This window comes from Ovis canadensis, chromosome 2 (assembly GCF_042477335.2).
Source record: "Ovis canadensis isolate MfBH-ARS-UI-01 breed Bighorn chromosome 2, ARS-UI_OviCan_v2, whole genome shotgun sequence".
Taxonomy (NCBI): Eukaryota; Metazoa; Chordata; class Mammalia; order Artiodactyla; family Bovidae; genus Ovis; species Ovis canadensis.
In genome coordinates, this window is record NC_091246.1 from 57724685 (window position 1) to 57747473 (window position 22789).

The window sequence follows — 22789 nt, forward strand, 5'->3', positions numbered from 1 at the left end:
AAAATTATGGGGCAAAAAAACCAAAATGCTAGGTCAAAATAGAATATTTGCTCATTTAACAAATACTTACTGAATAGTTATTAAATAAATTATTGCATGTTTACTGAACAGTTATGAGTATCATACAAATATTCACTGAAAACAATGAGCTCCATATTGTTCTAGGCACCATGACTATAAAAGGGAACAAGATCCCACCTGCCAGTGAAGGGAAATTCACAAACACACATGAACAAATACATGGTAAAAGTTTTGAGAAAAATAAAAACAGAGAATGAATTGGGTGTGAAAGAGCTACTAACGTTTGCCAGCTAGGGAAGTCCTTTCTCAGGAGGTAACATTTAAGCTGAGATTTTAAAGAGGAGCATGAGACCACCATGTCAAGATGTGGAAGACGGGGTTTCTAGAAGGTAGAAGAGCTGATGCATGATCACTCAGTCAGGAAGATGCCTGGGGTGGCCAGGGATGGAAGAAAGAGACCAACAGGGCTGAAAGACAGTCACATGAAGAGAGAGAAGAGTATGTGAAATCAAAGAGGCGGGTGAAAAGTCAGCTCACACAGAGACTTGCAGGCCACAGTAAGAAATTCAGAATTCATTCTAACCAAAATAAACAGCCATCAGAGACAAACTATAACCAGGGGAGCAATAAGATCCAATTAATATTTTAGAAAAAGACCACTCTGGCTGCTGTGTGTAGGAGGAAGAAGACAAAGACAGATGCACAAACAAGAACCCCGATCAAGAGGAAGTTGCAGGAGACCAGCACAAGTACAGCACAGACCTGTCCTCCCACTGGGGACGGGGGAGATGGCAGAAGTAGGCATCTTAGAGGGACAAGTCTCGAGGCAGAACAGACACCATTTTTTAAATGAGATAAAGTTGTGCTATTGAGCTTGGATTCTTCACATTCATCCATCAGCCAGTCTCTTGGATACTGACAGTCAAAGGCTAGAGTTCTGAGGGGTACTGGGAAAGAAGGCAATCAAGAAAAAAGAACACACACAAAAAAAACACAAAATGAACTAGGGAATTATCAATAATCAAATCTACAGAAATCAAGACAGTGTCATCACTGGCAAAAGAAACCCCAAAAAAGACACGCAGTCTAATAGAACAAAATAAGAGTCCAGAAAATGGACCCACACGATATAATCAATACAGTTTCGACAAATGGTGTGGGAACAATTGAATTAAATATTCATCTAGGGAAAAGAAAAAGAAAAGAAACTCAACCCAAATCCCCATATCTTATTATACCATAAACAAAATTCAACTAAAACTGGATCTTGGTTCTAAAAGTAAAACTTTTACAAGAAAACATAAGAGAAAAATATTGTGGCCTTGGGTGAGGCAAAAGTTACTGAGAAACAACATCAAAAGTTAAGACTCATTAAAAAAAGTCATAAATTAGACAATATTAAAAACTCCTGCTCTTCAACAGACACTAACAAAAAAAATTAAAGGATGACTACAGATTGGGAGAAAATATTTGAAAAATAGATAAAGTACTTATGTTAAATAATTTTTTAAAACCTCATTAATGATTAAAAAACAGACTGAAGAAAAATAGGCAAAGATTTGAACAGATACTTATCAAAGAAGATATAGAGATGGTAAGAAAGCACAAGACACTCAACATCTTTAGCTATTAGGGAAATGCACAAAAACACGAGTACTACTATGTATCTATCGGAAATGTCTGAAAATGCCCCACAGCTTCTATGCCAAGTGCTAGAGAACGTGGAGCAAAGGTTCTCTTGTACATATTAGAGAGACAGAAAAATAGAATGGTCATTTTGGGAAACTGTAACTGTAACTTGTAACTTTGTCAGTTACAAGAACAAGACCATTTCAGTTTACTTTAAACATATACTAACCATGATGACTTCTGGGGAAAACAACAAAATTTACAAAACTCCGTATGTTAATTTACCAGCACTTCATTCACAATCACCAAACCCTGGAGATAAGCCAACTGTCCCTTTCAAGGGATGAGTGGCTAAAACAAACCGGTATATCAATACAATGGAATATTATTCAGCTATACAAACGAACTAACTGCCAATATAGGAAACCACATATACAAATCTCAAATGTATTTTGCTAAGTGAAAATGAAAACTCAAAAGGCTACATAGTGCATAATTTCATTTATATGACAGTATCAAAAAGGATCATTTTGGGAGAAAAAAAAACATCATGGGCAGTTGCCAGAACTAGGGTAGGAAAAAGAACTGACCACAAAGAACAAGGGGATTTGGGATGGCAGAGCAAGGAAGGAAAGAAATATTCTGTATCTTGATAGCGGTGGTCGTTACGTGACTGTATTGGATTGTCAAAATGCATAAAACTATAAGCTTTAAAGGATAAATTCTACTTTATGTAAATTGTACCTTAATATCTAAAAATATACGTAATATTGAGTAGGTAATGTTCCCTATTTCAAATATTAAAAACAATACAAATTTATAAATAAATGCAGCCTAATTTTTACCATGTTTTCTATTGCTTGTTTCTCTATTTTGCTGTCCTTGGACATTAACATTTTACCGAAATTAAAATGTGCTAATAAAATTGATTTACATGTGGTAAAATGTGAAACCAAAAAGTTTACAAATCCCAAAATCTTAGTAAGATGATTTAAATGTAATCTGAGGATCTTTTCAGAACACGTTTCAGAAAACATTTAAAAATACTCAAAGTAAAAAATGAAATGTGCCTCTTTGATAGGCTGCAACAAATGAACAACTTGATGTAATGATTAAATTATTCTTACTAGTCTATAAAAGGTTTCCATCTTTTCACAAAAATCCTTAGAAGATAAGATCACAAATGTATTTTTAAGTAGATTGATATCCTAGAGAGCTTTGAGGAGGACACACACCAACAGTCCTTAAAACTTAGTCTAAGGCATCTATCCTCTAATTGCCTGTTTGGTGGGGAGCCTGCCTTCTCTCTCCCAGCTTTGAAAACACAAGGCAGGCTGGGTCTACGAGGGAAAAGGTCTGGCTACATGGGAGTTAGCTGGTGATGCTGCTTGTAGAAACATTACTGGGAAGAAGTCAGTAAAAGAACTAGAAAAGCGGAAGCAAAACTTGGTAGGGGGAGGAGGGGACCCAGGGTGGAGAGAGGCTTCACTAGTGGTTCAGACAGTAAAGATTCTTCTGCAGTGAAGGAGACCCTGGTTCAATCCCTGGGTTGGGAAGATCCCCTGGAGAAGGGAATGGCTACCCACTCCAGTTTTCTTGCCTGGAGAATTCCATGGACAGAGGAGCCCGCCAGGCTATAGTCCCTGGGGTAGCAAAGAGCTGGACATGACCAAGCAACTAACACTTTCACTTCTCAACCAATAAAAAAAGGAATAAGAATGTGCAAGCTTGCAAGCTGCCTTGAGTGAAATCTTTTCTGTATAACAGTTCCACCTAGTCCTCTGGACCCCAACACAGGCTCAACCCGCTGTGCACTGGTGTGAATGAAAGGCATATGGGTAACTCCACTCTCTTCTAGTGGAAGCCAAAGCCCACGTGCTTTAAGCTAAGTCACAAGTAACCACCCAGACACTTTCTGCAGCTCCTCTAACACTGTTTGCCTAATTCTACCTGGAGCTACGGAAATGCATTAGGGGAAAGGAGGGAGTGAAGGGCTTCTCTCGCAACAAGAGCAGAACAGTAGCATGTCAGGTTAACAACAAATAAAAACAAAACTGACTAGAAATTTCTTCTAGAGAAGCTTTGTAACAAATCAACAGACTGCACATCATAAACACAAATCAGAAATTCTGTTCCTTATCTAGGTTTTTTAGAGAGTTCTGAAGTAGAGAGAGTTTAAAAATTACTTAAATATATGAGAGTCTTTGTTATGAAAGGAAATTACTGCCTCTTAGAGCCTCATCAAATTATAGCACAAAGATTAGATTATAGCTACATCACTCAGTAACAATCCCCTGATCCACAATAAATGAACAAGTTTAAAAAAAAAAAAAGTGAGGGCAGACATACCAATATAAGATGGAGAAACGTGTAGAATGATGTTAAAACTGCTTTCTTTGACTCAGGTACAATCATATGTTTATTATGCTTTTCGAGAGCAGATAAGCAAAGCCCTACAACTGCAGAAGACCAACCCCCTACCCCAACCTTAATCCCATCAATCTGTGTACATCAGGTAGCCAATGGCCAGCACTTTTGTAAAGACTTTACGCTCCAGGCACACTGTCGAGTAATGACAAAGCTAGAGTAACAAGAATAACAATCTCTGATAAAACACAAATCTATTTTATAGCTTGTTTTTAAGTTTATTCCATATTATATACATTTAGAAAATACCCAACAGTAATCAGATAGGAGAATAACAAGAAAGGGAAGCTCACTGAAAAGTAGCTTTCAGTTATTGTCAGTTCATTGAAAAGTAGTCATTTAAAAAATTAGGTAAAAGCCAAGAGGTTAAAAAAAAAAAATGTTTCATGCATAGAACTCACATCAGAAAACAAACTAAGACTGTGGCACTTGAGTTCAATTGTCTGCCTATACCAGAAAGCCCCCTTAAAGAGGTTGAGGCCTATGAGGTCAAATACTGAGCTTCTTAGATCATCCAGGACAAGGCATGGCTGCATCTGGAGAAGTGATTCCGGAACAGGAGTGGCTCTGGGCAAAGTGATCAGGGAAGGAGGGAACCTCAAAACAAGGTAGTCAATCTCTACTTCAGGCAACTGAGCTCCATCCAGCTGGAACCCTCAGTGAAGGAACAGATGCAGAATGCACCTCAAAATCACCCAACAAATGGAGAGGAGGGAAGCACTCCACTGACTGAGTCTGGGATGATCCCACAGCGGGGAGAAACTCCCTCACACTCACACGCAGAAGTGAAAAGTGGATTCCCCACAGTAAGGACTGGGCAAACACAAGAGCCTCCCAGTCAGCTGAGGAGAGGTGTTGCCAAGCCACAGAAAAAAATCTGTGATGGCAATGACTAGAGAGAAAGGTAGATAAGGAGGGTATGAGGGTAAGGTGGGCCCAGGAAGGATAACAACGCTTCTGCATTGCGGAGATATCTGCGCCAAAAGGGTTAACAGTATAACCACTATAACCACTGCAAGATTAACAATACCCCTGGAAAGCCCTTTCTTAGCAAACACAGAAGAGAAAAAGTACAGCTCTCAGATACTTCGAATTTTGCTTTTGTGAAAAAAGAGTAGGTGTATTTCTATCTCAAATTTTGTGCTATTGGAGGCTGTGATGTAAAGGAGGGGAAAACACATATACACATATTTTTAATATATACACATATTCCTATCTATCAGGGTGTTTTTTGCCGAATGGCTAATTAGTTTATAAAGACAACAAGGGAAACTATCATAATGGTGGATCTAAAAGTCTCTGAAACTTAAAATGGCTGCTTTTAAATCTATAATGGAAAAAGCAAGACATACCATTTTAAAATTGTTATACTGCAAGACGTCATGCCATAATGCCAATCTGAAATGCATATAGGAGTGTGTGTGTATAATTTAAGAGCCAATCATATGACAAGGACCATAAAACAAAATGCTAAGATGAAGGGAAAAAAAACCCTGTGTATTGTCTTTATTTTTTTTTAACTAACTCAAATACATAGGATGGTAAAGGCAGAGTCATTTAAATCATTTCCTTAGTAATACAAGTAATATTTAAATAGATTTAATAGTGCTGCTCCAAACCAATGAATTATGGGTTTAAAACCTATTAAAATGTAATGTTTTTTTCCTGAGCTGAGAGGAGAGAGATTTAAATCCACTGAATTTTAATATTTCAGCTTGAGCTGCAGGAGGTAGAGAAAGTCCAAATGAACTATTCCATCAGCACCATTCAAGCATGAACATTTTAATCAGTTTTACTTCCTTGGAGTTCTCTAACACAGTTTACGCTGTCATTCTGAAAGCACTTAACACAGAGAGTGTGAAAAACCACCAAGGCTTGTTATTGCCTTCACAATTGATGGCAAATAATTTTGCAGACTTCCTATCATTAAAATGTCACTGCTAAAAATTGAGGTTCAGCATTTCTTGTGCTAAACTGCATTTTCCTACAACACCATGGCATACCTGTTCTTAAGGATTTTTAAGGGGGTGTGCTTTTTTTAAAAAAATGCATATTTCATATCATTTCTTTCCTAAAAAGGTTAAAAAAGTGGAGGAAGGAATCCAGAGGAACCCCATTTCCTATTTTTACAGGCCAAACATTTTCTTTTCCAATGTCCATACTGACAAAACTTTTTTTCTTAATGGTAGTTTCTTTGGTGAAATTCTTATGAGGTTCCAACTTAGCCTCCTTTATTATTCACACAGCGTGTGCTGATTATATAGTGTAATGGATTTAAAAAATATTTTAAGACAGTCAGATGACTCAATTTAATAATACAGGAAATGAAAACATCATTTCTAATTAGATCATATTACTGATTTAAAACTACAGTTAGTGTGTTGTTCCAACAGTGTGATCTTACAGAGATTCTAATTTAAAAACACAGTGGCTAGCAGGACACATGACATGATCTAACTAGACGCAGAGCATTCCCACAGCCCGTCTGGAGGAACTCTGGGAAAGCTTCGAGGAAATGTGAAAAACGAACAGTTCAAAGCAAAACAGGAAATATTAACTATAGAAAGCAACACAGGCCTTTCCCTTGGTTTTTTTTCCTTATAAATAAAAGACGAATGATATTTAACTTATTTCAATCTATCAACAGTTTTAAACTGAACATGACCTGTGAAAGAAATCATTATAACTGTGTTTCATTCCATTAAACACAACTAGCTTATTGTCAAGAGAACAAGCCGCCTCTCCAGGTTTCAGGCTCACTTCAGCTTTTTGCATTTAAACTGCATGGATCACTGGTTTGGCTCATTTACCAACGAAGGTAGAATAATATTGCAGAGTTAAAAAGGTGCTTCATCAGATTTCATTAAATTGGGGAACATTTGAGCTTGTCTGGATGGTGTGCCTACATATAAAACAGATACGTATGCAGTGGCAAATAAATGAAGGTCTGCCGGGTCTTAGATGGGTCTTTGCCTCTCAGGAGGGAAATTTCCCTTGGTGCAGAAAATCACTGTTGACTACCTAAAAAATTAAGTCACAAAAATCTAAAACTGACCCCTCATCACTTTTGACAGCAGGTCAAAATATCACCACCTCACAACACAGCCATGCCTAACGGGGCACAGAATAGCAGGTGCATTTAAAGGTACACAATGTTGTAACTCTGAAAGGTACTGGACACAAGGCACTAAGAAGGGATGAAACAAAGAAAAAGAACAGTAGCCACAGAAATGAATCAGGTAAGTTGGTTGTGATCAGGCTCTTCCCTTTGTACTTGGTTTGTGATTTCCCAAAACTGCTGGTTTTGCTTTTCTATTTCTGCAATCTGTTTTTCAGAATAGTCAGATTATGTGATTTTGATTCCATTTTCAGCTCAGATACAAATAATTTGGAATTGCCACCAGATCCACAAACTACAGCACACACTGCTTTGACAGCGTGAAGCTCTACTGAGTTAGTTCTTCATATAAGTTTTTAGGTCACTAAATGAAATTAGCTTTAATAATTAAACCAATATACGCACAATATGTCTGTCAGTTACTCAGCTACAGTCTAATAAATCATCATCTGCCTGAGCAAAGGCAATTTGCCATCCCATTCAAAACAAAGTATGTAAAAATGAAATAGATATAAAACAGTGTTAAAAATATACTTGATGTGATGAAAGAAAGGGAACTTGTTCTGCTTTTATATCTTCCCTCATATCTTTAAGCAACATCCAACACAAAACAATGCAGTTTTGATTTAGATTAATCTCGCCACTGTACAGACAGCAACTAACAAGACTCAAAAAGAAACAAAAAAGCATTCCAGAAAAGGCTGCCCACCAGACATGAGGCAGGCTAGCTATCGGTATTTCAGAAGTTCACATAAAAATAAACACCACACCAGAAATGACCCAGGAGGCTCTCCTATGGGTCCTCACCCACACATTCTCTCCTTCAACAGGAGATAGGATAGCACGTGGGAAAAACAGGTTCTATGCCGAGTAACCTTGAGAGATTTGGTAACAGAACTATATCCCAACAGGAACACAAGTGCTTCAAGCAAACACAGCTGGTATGTACATATACGCTAACGTGAAAATTCAAGCTTTCTCAGTGTTTAAAAAAAAAAATTATTACATTGCCATTATCTGGAATTTCTGGAAATAAAAACTAATTGTGAAATGTATTCATCTCTCATCTCTCCCCTACCCCCGGAACACAGAAAATGTACAAGAAACGAGTCTCTACATGGCTTGTTGTGATTCATCCTCTTCTTTCCAAGGGGCACTTCCTAGGAAATGAAGGTTACTCTTCTCCATTTACTATGCCTTCTAATCTATTACCAGTATTTTCTTGTGGTCAGAGGGACACAAAATAGAGCTCAAAATAGCCCATTAAAAAACAAGTTGCAATCAGACTATAGCTCCACCACCATCGGCAGCCATCCCAGAGTTCTGATTTCCTTGTTAAAAGACAGAGGCATAATTGAAGCAATATCTTCACTTCAGATTGATTATCAGGCGACCCTTATCCGCATCTTCACTCAGCAATTTGAATTTTAATGAAAGTAAATGGAATAATTAGCATTTCAAAGTGTGTTTGATACACTGAGGGCAAAAAAAGAGAAAAGACTTTTGTGTATAATCTATACACAAAAGAAAGTATTGGGGTAGGGTGGGGGAGGGGCAGAAAGAGGAAAGTACAGTTGACATGTCTTCATTAAAATAACCTACAGAACCACTCCTAACAGCTGCATAAACAGAGATGTGAATATTGTGCTTTTTTCAGCTAGGGTTTCTTGCCTTTCTAAGTTTTAGCACCTTTTTATTACTGGTTACCTTAACTGAGGAGAACAAAAATGTAAGTGGAATTGGAGTAACTGCTCAAGCCCATGAATTCCAGCAGGATTTCTAAGCAATGTTACTGGTACCATGAGGGATTTTCCAACTGGGCTGCTGATTTTGCAAAAAGCTATAAAGTTCATCTATCATTTTTACTACAAATGGACACTAGTCTAAGAACCATTCATCAAAGGGGAGGAAGAGCATCAGAGAGATGTGAAAATGTATATTTTATTTCACTACACATGATATTAAGACAATCTATATTTGAGGAAAGATAAAAGAAATCAGGTCATTTTAACATTAGGGCAATCAGTGTCTTTTGACTGGCAATAGGCTAGTGACAGAGGTTGACTGCGAAGCAAAGAAATACTATGAAAAAGAACTACCCAGTCTCCCTAGGGGAAGAATTTTCAGGAACATGTCAACTGGAGTTGGTGAGAATGTGTCCAGAGTTTCTGAGCTAGCCATCAAGCTTTGTGAGACTAAAGGCAAAGTGCTCCATCTCACTGTGTGATCCTCTACTGCCTTTTGCCTCTTCGACTGAACAAAACTTAAAGAGAGCGCGCGAGAGAGCCAGTGCAAACGCTAAGGTGATCAGAGCCAAAATGGAAAGGCCACGTACCCCGATGATGGCGTTCAGCTCTGCCATGGTCACCTGCTTGGCCCGCTCCACAGCCTGCACCACTTGTTGCTGGTGCTATAAATGAAGATCAGAAACAGAATACGATTATTTGCTTTCTGGTCGGTCAAGAACAGCTTTTCCTAACATGTCCTCTAACGTTAATTACATGCAAAACAGGATTCAGGGGGTCTCCATATTCAAATAAAAGCCCCGAGTGGTAGAAGACTAACTGTCTAGGGTACCTCTGTTTCTACAGAGCTGAGGAGTAACTGGACATCCAATCGCAGGGATCATCCCTGCGCCCCCATGAAGGATGCTCGCTTACAACTGATAGAAGCAATTAAATCGTACTTTCGAGTCAGTAGTGACCCAACATCTTCCAATATACTAACAAAATAAAACAACCCATCCCACCTGCTTTCTCTGTATCCCCTTACTCTTTGCCACCAAGAAAAAATATGTTTTGAAAATATTTCCTATAAGCACTTATTTTTAAGTTTCCACCTGGTATTTGCTAGAGAAGACACTAGAAGGACACACAGACTTCAATGTTTGTTTCTTCTGTAAACGTGAAAAAGTGCTCGTATTTTTACTTCTCGTATTTTTATTTCTGTCAGGAAGGGCTGCATATTTAAAAGATATTAAAAATGTACAACTCTTGCCAGCAGTAAAGTTTAAGGATTTCAGGTATTTCTTTTAAATGCAATAGGAAAACTAAAATCCTAAAGTTATTTTTCTTTTGAAAATATAGAATGGAGAGTATAGGAAAATCCCTCTGACCACGATTCAACTCTAAAGAGAAAGAGCAATATCTGATTTTAGTCATTTTTCTAATATAAGAATAGTTAAATGGCGTAGAAGTCTCTGCCTGGAGGCACTCATACCTGGACATACACGAGTACTTATACAAGTACCCCACAATGTAAATATTATTCCCAACTAAATACACTTGAACACTCTAGTACATACTCAATTCAGTCTAAAATAGGTCTTTCCTGTACTTTTTTCAACTCAGTTTAGTAAATGAAGAGCCAGAGACTGTGCTATGAAACAGGCACTCCTCTGTGTGGCTGGGGAGAGTCTTCTTTTGGTTGATTCCAGTTGAGAAACGTACTAATTTCTCTACTGATCTGAAGTGCTTATGAAGCTCAGCTATCATACTACTTAATGCACAGAAAGAGCAAGGCCATCAGTTCTATGTGACCTAGCTAATATTACATTCCAAAGTCCCCAAATACACAGTTACTGGGATAATCTTGGTGACCACTATTTCCATCTCCCAGCTGAGTAGGGTGGTAGCGTGGGAGGTGATGTGCAAAAGGAAACTGCTTTAGTTTATCTACATGTGGTATCTTCACTCTTGATTTCCTAATCTTTATTTTATGCCCATGAATAACTCAAAGAAAATTGTCAAATAATATATCAGTGCATTATACCTTGATTTTTTTAGTTGCAAAAGTTTATTTCCAAGAAAGAGCTTCAGAAGCAATCCCCCAAATCTTGATAGATATTTCCATCCATCTTTAAAACAAAATATTTGCCAAAGTGAAATAATTCACTTTCCTCTTTCTCTGAAAGTAAAAATCCTAAAGATTCATGAAAACACTAGAGGGAACAGAGAGGCATAGGTGATAAAAAAGGCCAATCATAGTTATTCTCCTCTGAAGACTACATGACCATATTATATATGTTTACTGAACAGCTTCCATGTGCCAAGTACAGAGTTCATATTTAGATTTAGGATAAATCGGATTGTCAGCATAGTGAAAACTAGTAGCACTTGGAAAGTAGAAGAAGCAAACAAACAAAAACCCTGCAGAAGATCTTGGGAATTAGCTATACTCAAAGTGAATTTATGGACAAAAATTTTTTATGGTATTTTCTACCTTTTACTTTCCAACACTCAACAACGGCTGCTCAAAACTTCAAAGAAACTGAAAGCCAAAGGAATACAGGTAGACTTATCCAACACACATATCTCATTCCATTCATGCATTCATTCATTAAACTCAAGTTTTTAAAAGCTCGTACCCTGTGCCATTTCTGTACGTTACTTAAACACTTCCATATAACTGAAATATCATCTCCTTCACACTAAGTATTCAAAGAACAGTTCCATGAGAGAGAGATGCAGAACACACATCTTGTTAGGGCCAACTCTTGTTTCATAAACTGGATTCCAACTGCCAAGATGAGCAAAGATGCCTTAGGCAGTGGGGATATCTTTCTGGCTTGGCATTAAAATCAGGTACATTTACTGAGAAAACCAGAAACACACCAGTGAACCGTAACACTGACATCAGATGCTTTTATAGAAACTCTTGCTAAAAAGCTAAAATGTCAATGGAAGTCATGATTCAGCTCCTTCCTTTTCTGTCATGGCAATGGCTATGGGCTAATACCACAACTGAACTTTACCTGTAGTTCAGGATTTTACTTCCCTGTTCTGCTTACAACTGTGAATCATATGGCACTTAAGGACTTTTTCAACAGGGGCTCCCCAAGACAAAGAATGCACCCTCCCGTGTGAGTTCTGAAAGCATCAGAAACACTGACATTGCTCACTCAGCCACACATTAAGACTGTATCACACCCTGAAGCAGCAGCAGGAAGGGCAAACGATCATAAAAGAATGAACACTGGAGGAAGAAAACCCAAAATACTCTCACAAGTGCACCCAAAGAGGCACTGTTTTTCCATTTTCAAATTTTAACATATAAGCTCTCTGGTTCACAAGATACAGCAAGTTTTCACATCTTCTTAGAACCATGATGGCTTTCCCATTATGTCTGTTCTCTCTTCCTCTTCTCTTCCCCTTCCCCATCTGCTCCTCTCCTCCCACTCCACCCACATCTCATTTCCTCTCCCACTTCCTGCCGATCTCCTCTGTGGCCTCACCGCAAGTGGTGACAGCCACTCTAGCCCCAGTAAATCTGGAGGAGCAAGAGTCCTGTGACCAGTCTCGCCGCTCAAGATGCTCACTCAGATACAAACTCCCAAACTGAACTTTCTATCAGTAGCACCAAGTAAGCAGCCACTAGGAATGTATTAATGAGCCACGGGTCTCTGAGAGAGGAACCTCCAACTGGGATTTGGAAGAGGGAAAAAAAAAGGCGCGGGGGGAGGGGGACTCAGATATTTATTCTTTAAAATACTGTGGTTTATCATTTTCTAAAAAAATCAAAAAAAAAACACACAAAAATACCTCGATTCTGATTATGGCTACACAACTCTAGAAATTTACTAAAAATTACTGAATTGCACACCTAAAATGATTTTATGATGTATAAATTACTTCTCAATAAAATACTGTGATTTAGGGAATACATGCATGGTTGTAAAAAAGGGCTAGTAAAATTAAACTCTATATTAAATCACTTGCCTACTTAACTTTTATCATCATAAAATTAACTTTTGCACTTAATCAGTTAAAGTACTGAAAACATTTTTTCCTACAAGACTAAAACAATATAAGCTTATGATAAGTCCAATAAAGCCTACTGAAAATCATGCATTTACAAACCACTAGAATATAGATTCCTTATATGTTGAACATATGTTTCTCAGAGGGCACTATTAAGACAATACCTGCCATGGCAATATTTTGGGGGCATGGCAATAAAAATTCAAAAATCTAAAAAAAAAACTTTAAAAAACTACAACACAACTTAATAATTTTTTTTTAATATCTCTCTTTTTGATAGGGGTAGTAAGGACAGATATGTACAAGGAACTACGTTTCTTCTCCAGATATGCGAAGATGCAAAAGTGAGCAAGAGATAATGCCACATCCCTCCCCACACACATATATCTTCCACAGGTGGCACACTGGTAAAGAATCTGCCTGCCAATGCAAGAGATACAGGAGATGCAGGTCCAAGCCCTGGGTCAGGAAGATCCCCTGGAGTAGGAAACGGAAACCCACTCCAGTATTCTGACCTAGAAAATCCCATGGACAGAGGAGCCTGGAGGGCTAGAGTCCACAGGGTCACAAAGAGTTGGACATGACTGAGCACACACACACGTCATGTCCTTCCCCCCGACATACACAATTCACAGAGAGCATCTTATAATACAAGGATTTAAACTACAAGGGAAGATTACTAGCAAGAATGGTTAGCACAGTTCCTGAGGCAACAAGGCAAGGCTTTGTTTTCTTATTCATTCATTCAATTATTTATTAAGCACCTACTGTGTGTCAAGCACTGTGGTAGGAACCGAGATTAATGAATGATTAGTGAATAAGACATTGAATACTCAAGAGGTATTGCAGGATAGTTTCCACAAAGATGATGACAAGATGCTACACAACTGCTCATCAGAAAAACAGCTAATCAAACCTTAGAGCTGTAGGAAGATTCTTTAAGGAAGTGGACCTAAGAACGGAGACTAGGAGAACAAGCAAGAGTTCTGTGAGTAAAAAGGACGGAGAAACGAAGCGGAGGCAGAGGGAACAGCTTGGATAAGGTGCCGAAGTATAAAGAAACATGTCTATCAAGGAACAGAAAGAACGTGTGGCTGCAGAACGACAGTGGAGGAGGGGACGAAGTTGGAAAGATAAGGCAAGGTAGGATTCTGAGGCCCTTCCTGGGCATAGCAAAGGCACACATGGAAAACTCTTTCAAGTGGACGAGGTATCCATAAAAAGGACAACAAAGGTAGGCATGTGAAGTCATCTGAGTATGATGCAGGCATACTCCACAGAACCACATACTAGTGGGGAGTGAACTCTGCGAGGCAGGAGGAGCCAAACAGTGAAAAGCTTTGCATGACAGGCAAAGAAGCTGGACTTTACCCTGGGAAGATACTTCTTGTTTAAAATTTTTAAGCCACTGAGTGCTGCATTTTAGTCAGATGGATCTGGTAATAGTGAAGAAGCTGGATGGCGGGGGGGTGGGGGTGGGGGGGTGAACCAGATTAGAGAGACAGCTAATGCAATATTCTAAGGGAAAAGATACTGGGGCCTGAACTCACAACCTCATGCACAAGCTTTATCCACTTTCGGGCAATGGGCTCTATTACTGAGTAGAAATCGACCTCCCTGTAACTTCTTCCCACCCAATTTGCCTCTGACTTCTCTTCCACAGTAGTGCACCTCAAAGATTTGAAAACGGCATGATTCATGTTTTCAATTTTATCCATTCTAGGTTAAACATCTCGAGGTCAGTCTCTCAGAGACGCATCCTTCTAGATACTCTTCTGGTTGTGCCCAATATGCCCATCCAGATTCAAGCGGATCCTGAGCAGATCAAACCCCAGTAAAAGTGTCACTCCATGTCTATTAAGTCAGACTAAAACCCACTGAGCCTTTTTCAGCAGTTTACTAACACAAATAAGCTTTAAATTTAACCAAAATCCTTCTAGTCAGTCTTTCCTAAATATTATTCCAAGAAATGTTAGTCCCCTAAGAAATTAGGTATTACTTACACAAAACAAAATTTTAAAACTCACAAGATTTAATTCACCTAACACCAGGCAAACTGCTCATTTGCTCAGTTTCAAATCTCAAAAGAGGGCAAATACATATGCAGGCCTTTCCAAACAATTTTGGCTGTGGAACTTTGGCTCTCAGGAGACACTTTAAAAACTGTCGCTTATGTCTTTCTCGTACTGACCACGTGGCCTTGTTTTCTTCATTCTCACTCACATGCAGGCAAGGTGTTCTTTACTGATATGTCCAATAACCTCTACAGGTCCAGAGTCTTCCAACACAAAACTCTGCAATGTTGGAAATGTTCTGATCTGCGCTGTAGCGCCTAGCCACATATGGGTGGATACTGAGCACCCGAAACGTGACTACTGTGACTGAAAAACTGAGTTTTTAACAATATTTAACTTTGAAAAGTCAAAGTGAAAGCATTAGTCACTCAAGTCATGTGCACTCTCTGCGACCCCATGGACTGTAGCCCTCCAAGCTTCTGTGTCCAAGGGATTCTTCAGGCAAGAATACTGAGGTGGACTATATTCTCTTCTCCAGGGGAACTTCCTGACCCAGGGATCAAACCTGGGTCTCTCACACTGTAGACAGATTCCTTACTATTTGAGCAACAAAGCCGCTCATATTTAACCTTAATTTAAATCTAGATAGCCACTTATGGCTATGGCTACTATACTAGACAATGCAGCTCTAACTTAAGGTACCTCAAAGCTTTCAGTTCATTTCAGTCTCTCAGTCGTGTTTGACTCTTTGCGACCCCATGAATCACAGCACGCCAGGCCTCCCTGTCCATCACCAACTCCCGGAGTTCACTCAGACTCACGTCCATCGAGTCAGTGATGCCATCCAGCCATCTCATCCTCTGTCATCCCCTTCTCCTCCCGCCCCAAATCCCTCCCAGCATCCGAGTCTTTTCCAATGAGTCAACTCTTCACATCAGGTGGCCAAAGTACTACAGTTTCAGCTTTAGTACCATTCCTTCCAAAGAAATCCCAGAGCTGATCTCCTTCAGAATGGACTGGTTGGATCTCCTTGCACTCCAAGGGACTCTCAAGAGTCTTCTCCAACACTACAGTTCAAAAGCATCAATTCTTCAGCACTCAGCTTTCTTCACAGACCAACTCTCACATCCATACATGACCACAGGAAAAACCATAGCCTTGACTAGACGGACCTTAGTTGGCAAAGTAATGTCTCTGTTTTTGAATACGCTATCTAGGTTGGTCATAACTTTTCTTCCAAGGAGTAAGTGTCTTTTAATTTCATGGCTGCAATCACCACCTGTAGTGATTTTGGAGCCCCCCAAAATAAAGTCTGACACTGTTTCCCCATCTATTTCCCGTGACGTGATAGGACCGGATTCCATGATCTTCATTTTCTGAATGTTGAGCTTTAAGCCGACATGACCTTAAAGCTTAGATCCAGTAATAATCCAACTGCTATCTAACAAAAAGTCAAAGAAATGAGTCACGTTCTCAAATATGCACCCATTTTCTTGGACACATATTGATAAGAGTTGGCATTGCTGCCTTTGGAAGGAGGCCCGCATTTGATTACGTGTGTTCAAAATAATGATTTGAATTATTTTTCTTTTTGTTTATATTCACAGATGCCAAGGCAAAAAAGCCTACAGAAAAAAAGTTCTCCCTCTTGAGAACCATCTTTCATTTCCTAAGGGGAAGCAGGTTATGATGCTACCATAAGGATCTCACCAAGTGTCCAACTGTCAATCAAAATACACGACCATGCAGAACAAGCCAATTAGTCAACCATGGAACATGGGACAGGATTATGCTCTCTGATGCCTCACTCAGTGTTGTAAGAAATAATATTTTAAATGAAAGGTTGCCCAATGTAAAAAGTAAAAAACTGGTCCAAATCCTCTAAAGCCCCAACCCAGGTGTATTAGTCATTTTAGGACATTCCTTAGACATAACAGCACTGTCACAACACATTACCAACACTGATAAAATGGCACTGAATGCGAAGCAGACGTGACCGGTGAAGGTTGCTGGCACTTAATGAATGATCTCGGAAGATGGTCTTACAGTTGTCACTGCATACTTATCAGGAGATCTCTGGTGATTTCAGGCAGGTTCTCCTACATCAAACCACGTTATCCACAAGCCATTGATTCCTTACAAAGTTAACAAGGAATAAGACAAGTTAACCTGGTGCCATTATGAGGCGAGAACACTGCCACCAGTGCATGTAACCACTGCACACTGTTCATTCCCTCCCTAAGGCACAATATGAAAGTGACTGATCACATTTTTCAACTTCTATTCTACAATTATTCTATACATGCAAAATGCAGTTCAGAGTAATTCAGTATCATGTTAAGCTAGGTGCCAAAAAAAACCCAGCACTACACATACAACCGTATCTCATAACATAGTGAAAGGTTTTGTTTTTCATCAAATTAAAAGGACCAAATTTATGGAAAGTAGAAATACGAAACAGAAATTCATGTGTCATTTGATTTGACTGGCTATCTTAGCCTATTGGAACTTATGCTATCAGTACTATATAATTGTAATTACTATATAATTGTGTACTGTTTTTCTACTATTTAAATGCAAGGTAGACCACCTAAATAAACCTATAGAATTCTAGAGAAAACACAACTGCTTGGTACTACTACTCGTTAGAAAAGCTAACAAGGAAATAAAAACTTTTGAGTTAAAATTAAATTTGCCCCCAAAAGCATTCAAGGTGGAATGTTCCCTTTTCTTTAGATAAATATAAAAATAGAAGTAAAAAGGCTTAACATTTTTACTTCTAAAAATTCTAATGATCAGAGAGCTTTTTTGCTAAAATGTGTTCAAAATAATGATTTTAATTTTTTTTTTCCAAGTTAATAATCACAGATGCAAGGCAAAAAGAGCTGCTCACTCCAATCTGGGCTCCTCCACAGCCTCCAAGAAGCCTGCTTTCTGCTTAAAGAACTCAAGGAATAAAAAGCCTTAGCAAAGGAATTGCAGAGGTCTAGAGGAGGAGGATAATATTTATCTCCTTGGCACAGAAGGCCCTAGAAACAAGTTGTAACAACCTGTCGAAAACAACGTTAAAGATGAATAATGCCATTTCTCCAAATCTAACGATGACCATGGTTTAATAAATGGGAATTAGGGAGCCACTGGTCCTAAGGAACCACTTCCTGTTCTTTCACCCTGTCCAGTGAGGTACAAACATATCTTTCAGGTTACTTCAGGCTGTGGATACAAATGGCTTGAAGTCCAAGACACTAAAATGGATCAAATTTGATGCTGCAAAACAATCAACCTGAACTACTTTTTCTGAGATGTCTTAAAATTCCACAAAACCAAGAATGACTTATCCAATTTATTTTCCATGATTTGGAGGGGAAGGAAACTGTCAAAAAATAGTGATTTCATTTTTTCCAGCTCAAGGACAAGATGTATGCATAAGAGTATGTCTGAGATAGACAAAGGGTATGTCTGAGATAGATATAATTTAAGGGCTCACAAATGTTCCACTTATTAGAAGCGATTTCCTTAACAACTTTTCCAGTTTCAAGCAGCATTTTCCTTCCAGCAAGGCTACTATAAAAAGTGGCAGGCCTATGAGTGACCTCCTATATCCCATTCTTCAATTAAGAGGTGTCTTCAAAAGTCTCTGTGCTTTTTATAAAGCATGGGCATAAATACCGGCTGTGCATTTGGATCCAGACAGCCCACAGGGCCCATCACTGTTCATGTCGGGTTCCTTTCCACCCTCTGTGGATGTATGAATGATAAACAATACCTGAGGGGTGACTCTTTTCCCTACACTTTAGATCCTGGAGGAGATTTCTAAAACAAGAACTATGCATTATTTTATCTTTTACATGATTGCTAAAATATGGGGTTGTGCTGATTATACAGTCAGAGCTAAAGTTTGTAACAAACACATACCACTGGTTCAATATGACTTCCCTTCAAATCAACACTAGCAATAATGCTCACTATTTTATGCATAGCACTGTATCTAGAAAGAACTGCTAGCTGTCTCCTGAAATCATTTCTCTTCTGTTAGTTTAAGTTTTAGCTGGGCATACTCAGCTAGGACTACACTTCCAAGTCTCACTTGCAACTAGCTATGGGCACATAACTAGGCATTGGCCATTGCAAAGTGAGCACAAATGGGAGCAGCATTCACATTATGTCCTTAAAAAAAGAGAAAGCACATGTCCTGTCTCATCCTTCCTGCTGGCTGGGGGAGGACATGGTGGTGCTAGGCCTGATGAACATCAACACAGAAGGAAGTTGACTTCACAATATTGTGGAGTCACCAAATTAGCTACAGGTGCTGCTATGCAAACTGTTATTTGAAAGGAAAACAAACTTGCCCAAATCACTGTTCCTTTAGTCTCTTTAACAGCAGCCTGATACCCAGCTAGGGCTTTTACATGATCAATAGTCCACAAAGGTCCATCTAGTCAAGGCTATGGTTTTTCCAGTGGTCATGTATGGATGTGAGAGTTGGACTGTAAAGAAAGCAGAGCGCAGAAGAAGTGATGCTTTTGAACTGTGGTTTTGGAGAAGACTCTGGAGAGTCCCATGGACTGCAAGGAGATCCAACCAGTCCATTCTAAAGCAGATCAGTCCTGGGTGTTCATTGGTAGGACTGATGTTGAAGCTGAAACTCCAGTACTTTGGCCACCTGATGCGAAGAGCTGACTCATTTGAAAAGACCCTGATGCTGGGAAAGATTGAGAGCAGGAGGAGAAGGGGACGACAGAGGATGAGATGGTTGGATGGCATCACCGACTAATGGACATCGTTTGGGTGGACTCCTGGGGTTGGTGATGGACAGGGAGGCCTGGTGTGGTAAGGTTCATGGGGTTGCAAAGAGTCGGACACAACTGAGCAACTGAACTGAAGTCCTCATACAGCAACCCTGCAGTACAGGTGTCCCATTTTTCAGATAAGAAAACTTCAATCCAAAAAAAAAATAAAAGTATTGCATTCAACATGATAAAAGAAGCAAGTGGCTAAGCCAGGATCTGGTCCCAAGTCTGCCTGACCTTGGGCTCTTAGTACACTGCTTCACGCATAACCTAATTCTTTCAATGAACTCTGCTCCCTGTTAGGGAAGCAACAAGTTTCTGAAAAATACAAACATTACTCTGGGGAAAGAAGACTTTCAACTATCACATAATACATTACCATCTACTGACCTATAGTCTACTAGGGGTTTGAAGTTCTCAAATGTCTTAAGAACACCTATTGGTCATCATGAAACATACTCTACAACCATCTCAAAAATAAACTATTCCATTTTATAATTCAAGGGGAGGAAAGTCCAAAAAGCACAAATATCTTTTGAGTAAGATCCTTAGCTAGTGCCCAATATTTACTTAATGCTTAATCTAATAGGATAAGAGAATACTTACTGGTTTCCCAAAAATAGTCCCTCCGTTCTGAAAGACAGTATTTCCTCCATTCTGGAAGGTGGTCTGTGCGGAGCTAACAACCCACTGCTGGAAGCAGCCCCTGGAGCTCCAGGCCTAGCTCACCTCACAGGAAGACCTCCAGCCAGCCCTTTTGGAAGCATTACCTTCAACTCCTCCCAGTTTTTACCAAGTCCCTCCCTCTCCAAATGCCTTGGCACCCAAAATAAGCCGGAATAAAATTCATTTCCCAAGAAATGTTGAAACAACAACAACTACTGGCATTGACTATCCCCAGTGCTTTACATTTTAATAATACACATTGCAAAAGGGGTTCCTTTCATCATGTATGGGAATATTACAACTCACAGAGATGAACTCTCCCAGTATAAAGCCAGTAAGAGCCAGAGCTGGTGTAAATGCCAAATTAGCAGAAACACTGTGCCCTGCTGCCAGGGTGTAACAAGTGGCACATAGTTTTCAATCTACGTCAGAATCTCCCTAAATGTATATCCCTGTAAAGGGGGCAAGGGGACACTGGAGATAAGGCCATAAGTATGGACTTACAGTCATTCTTCAATTTTGCTGAGGGCTCCTAAGGTCTAAGGGTCTTCAAGCTATATCCTGAAATCACTGATGAAAAAAATGAGTTCATCCACAGAAACTACTTGGAAAAACAAAATTAACTCCAGCTAAGCCGCCAGGTATTTAAAACAGCCAGTCTCCCAGCAGGATTGAGATTTTTTTTTTTTTTTTTGATAGTTCTGTGGGTAGAACACAGACCCCATCCAAAATCACTGCATCTCCTGAGGTGAGCTCTATAGGTTGAACACCTTGAAGAGCTGTCACCCTTTTGGATCTTTGCTGGTTGGGGAAGAGACAGGTGTTTACTAAATGGGAAAACTATTTTTGGGAGCTACAAGAGAATCACCCTTGAGCCCTACCTAATATGCCTCACTGAATTTTCAGCTAGTTCACAGTTCACAGGCTGTTGTTTTAATTTATACTTTTTTCCTCTGTAAGGACATCAGAGGAAGATAAGCAATACTCGTTCTTCCAGAGAGCAGTGAGTAAAAGGGGAGGAGGCCCGGCTCCAGATCCTCTTAGAAGGGAACTCAGACCTTCTCGGCTGTTGCTCAGCTACTATTGCCAGTCAGCCTCAATAGCTGCTTATTATTATGTGCCAAGCTACACAAGGACAATCCCAGGTAATCCTCAAAGCAATCATATGTGCTACATGCTATTATTAACGTCATCCTATTGATGAGGAAACTGAGGCTTAAAGAGGCAAATCACTTGCTAAAGGTCATCCAGCTTAACTAGGTTATAGTAAGCCATGCAATTTGTAACAGGGAGCCCAGCACCAGACTCAGACGTGACCATCATCATCCCTGGCCATCTCCTGCTTATGGAACTGCCAACAGGAAGCTGATTATAGTTCCTCCTCAGCAAACGAGACTTGAAGTGAGACAGAGAACTTCCCATTTACTACTCTGAGATTTGCCTTTGAAATCTGAGGGCCACAGGATATAAAGAAGTCTTACCCATCCCCTAACGCCAAAAGAAAGTGGGAGAAAAGAGCAGCTTCAGGTAGATGAGGACTCACTCATAGGTTTCTTGAAATCCTGATTTAAGGATCCTGTGAAATTTTTAAGAGTTGTAAGAGATGATTACTCACTTCATGTAAACAGTTGGCAATATCTCTGGGACTCTGGAAGTAGCTGTGAGTGCAGTAAGCACATCACTGAAATAAGAGATGGGCTATAATTTTTTAAAGTGTTTTAGTGAAACCTAGTAAGAAAATACTTTTCTCTGATGTTACATACATAGACATACTCCAAATCCTTGAGTTATAATTATATAACTTATTTCCCCCTCAAAAGTCTTGTAGGTAAAACTAAATTTATCCAACAGTTGTCATCCAGTACTATATATATTTTTTTAATTTTAGAAAATGCAGTACACTAGACACAAGCGATATTAAGTAGGTACATTAATCAGCATATGGGAGCTAAATTAAAAATAGATTTATTTAGGTGTCTGGAAATTTACCTCCTGTTCCTGGGAAACTCCAAAAAATGCCTCCAATCACTGTCCTGTCGCTTACACACTATAGTCTTTAGGCCTAGTCTTTTTTTTTCTAAATACTTTTAGAAATAAAACCACTTTTATTTACTTTTAGTTTCATTTACTTTTTAAATAAAAATATTTCACAATGAATTCTAATACCGCAGCTGCCATCCTGGCAGCAAGACTGTCACACAGAGAGCTGGTGTTAAGAGATCAGATTAAAAGCCTTCAGTCCCAGCACCAAGTGACGCTTGCAGCCATGCAAGAGTGATTTTCCATGCCTCTGAAGAGACAGGAAATAGAATTCATCTTCCTCTAATAACCTGTCTCCTCCCCACCCTCCAGATTACAGTCCAT

General features: G+C 39.2%; 1 protein-coding gene across 11 annotated transcripts in view; it reads right to left on the minus strand.

Moving 5' to 3' along the window:
• TLE4 (TLE family member 4, transcriptional corepressor) overlaps positions 1 to 22789 on the minus strand; it is a 159950-nt gene that overhangs the window by 93744 nt on the left and 43417 nt on the right. For 7 of the 11 annotated variants that reach the window (XM_069576288.1, XM_069576287.1, XM_069576284.1 and 4 more), the window contains one exon: positions 9531 to 9605. The exons of 2 other annotated variants lie outside the window; for them this stretch is intronic. In XM_069576288.1, coding sequence (XP_069432389.1) covers positions 9531 to 9605 — 75 coding nt within the window. Of the gene's footprint in view, positions 1 to 9530; positions 9606 to 16925; positions 17105 to 22789 lie in introns of those variants that run through there. 2 more of the 11 variants (XM_069576294.1, XM_069576292.1) reach the window with 2 other exon arrangements.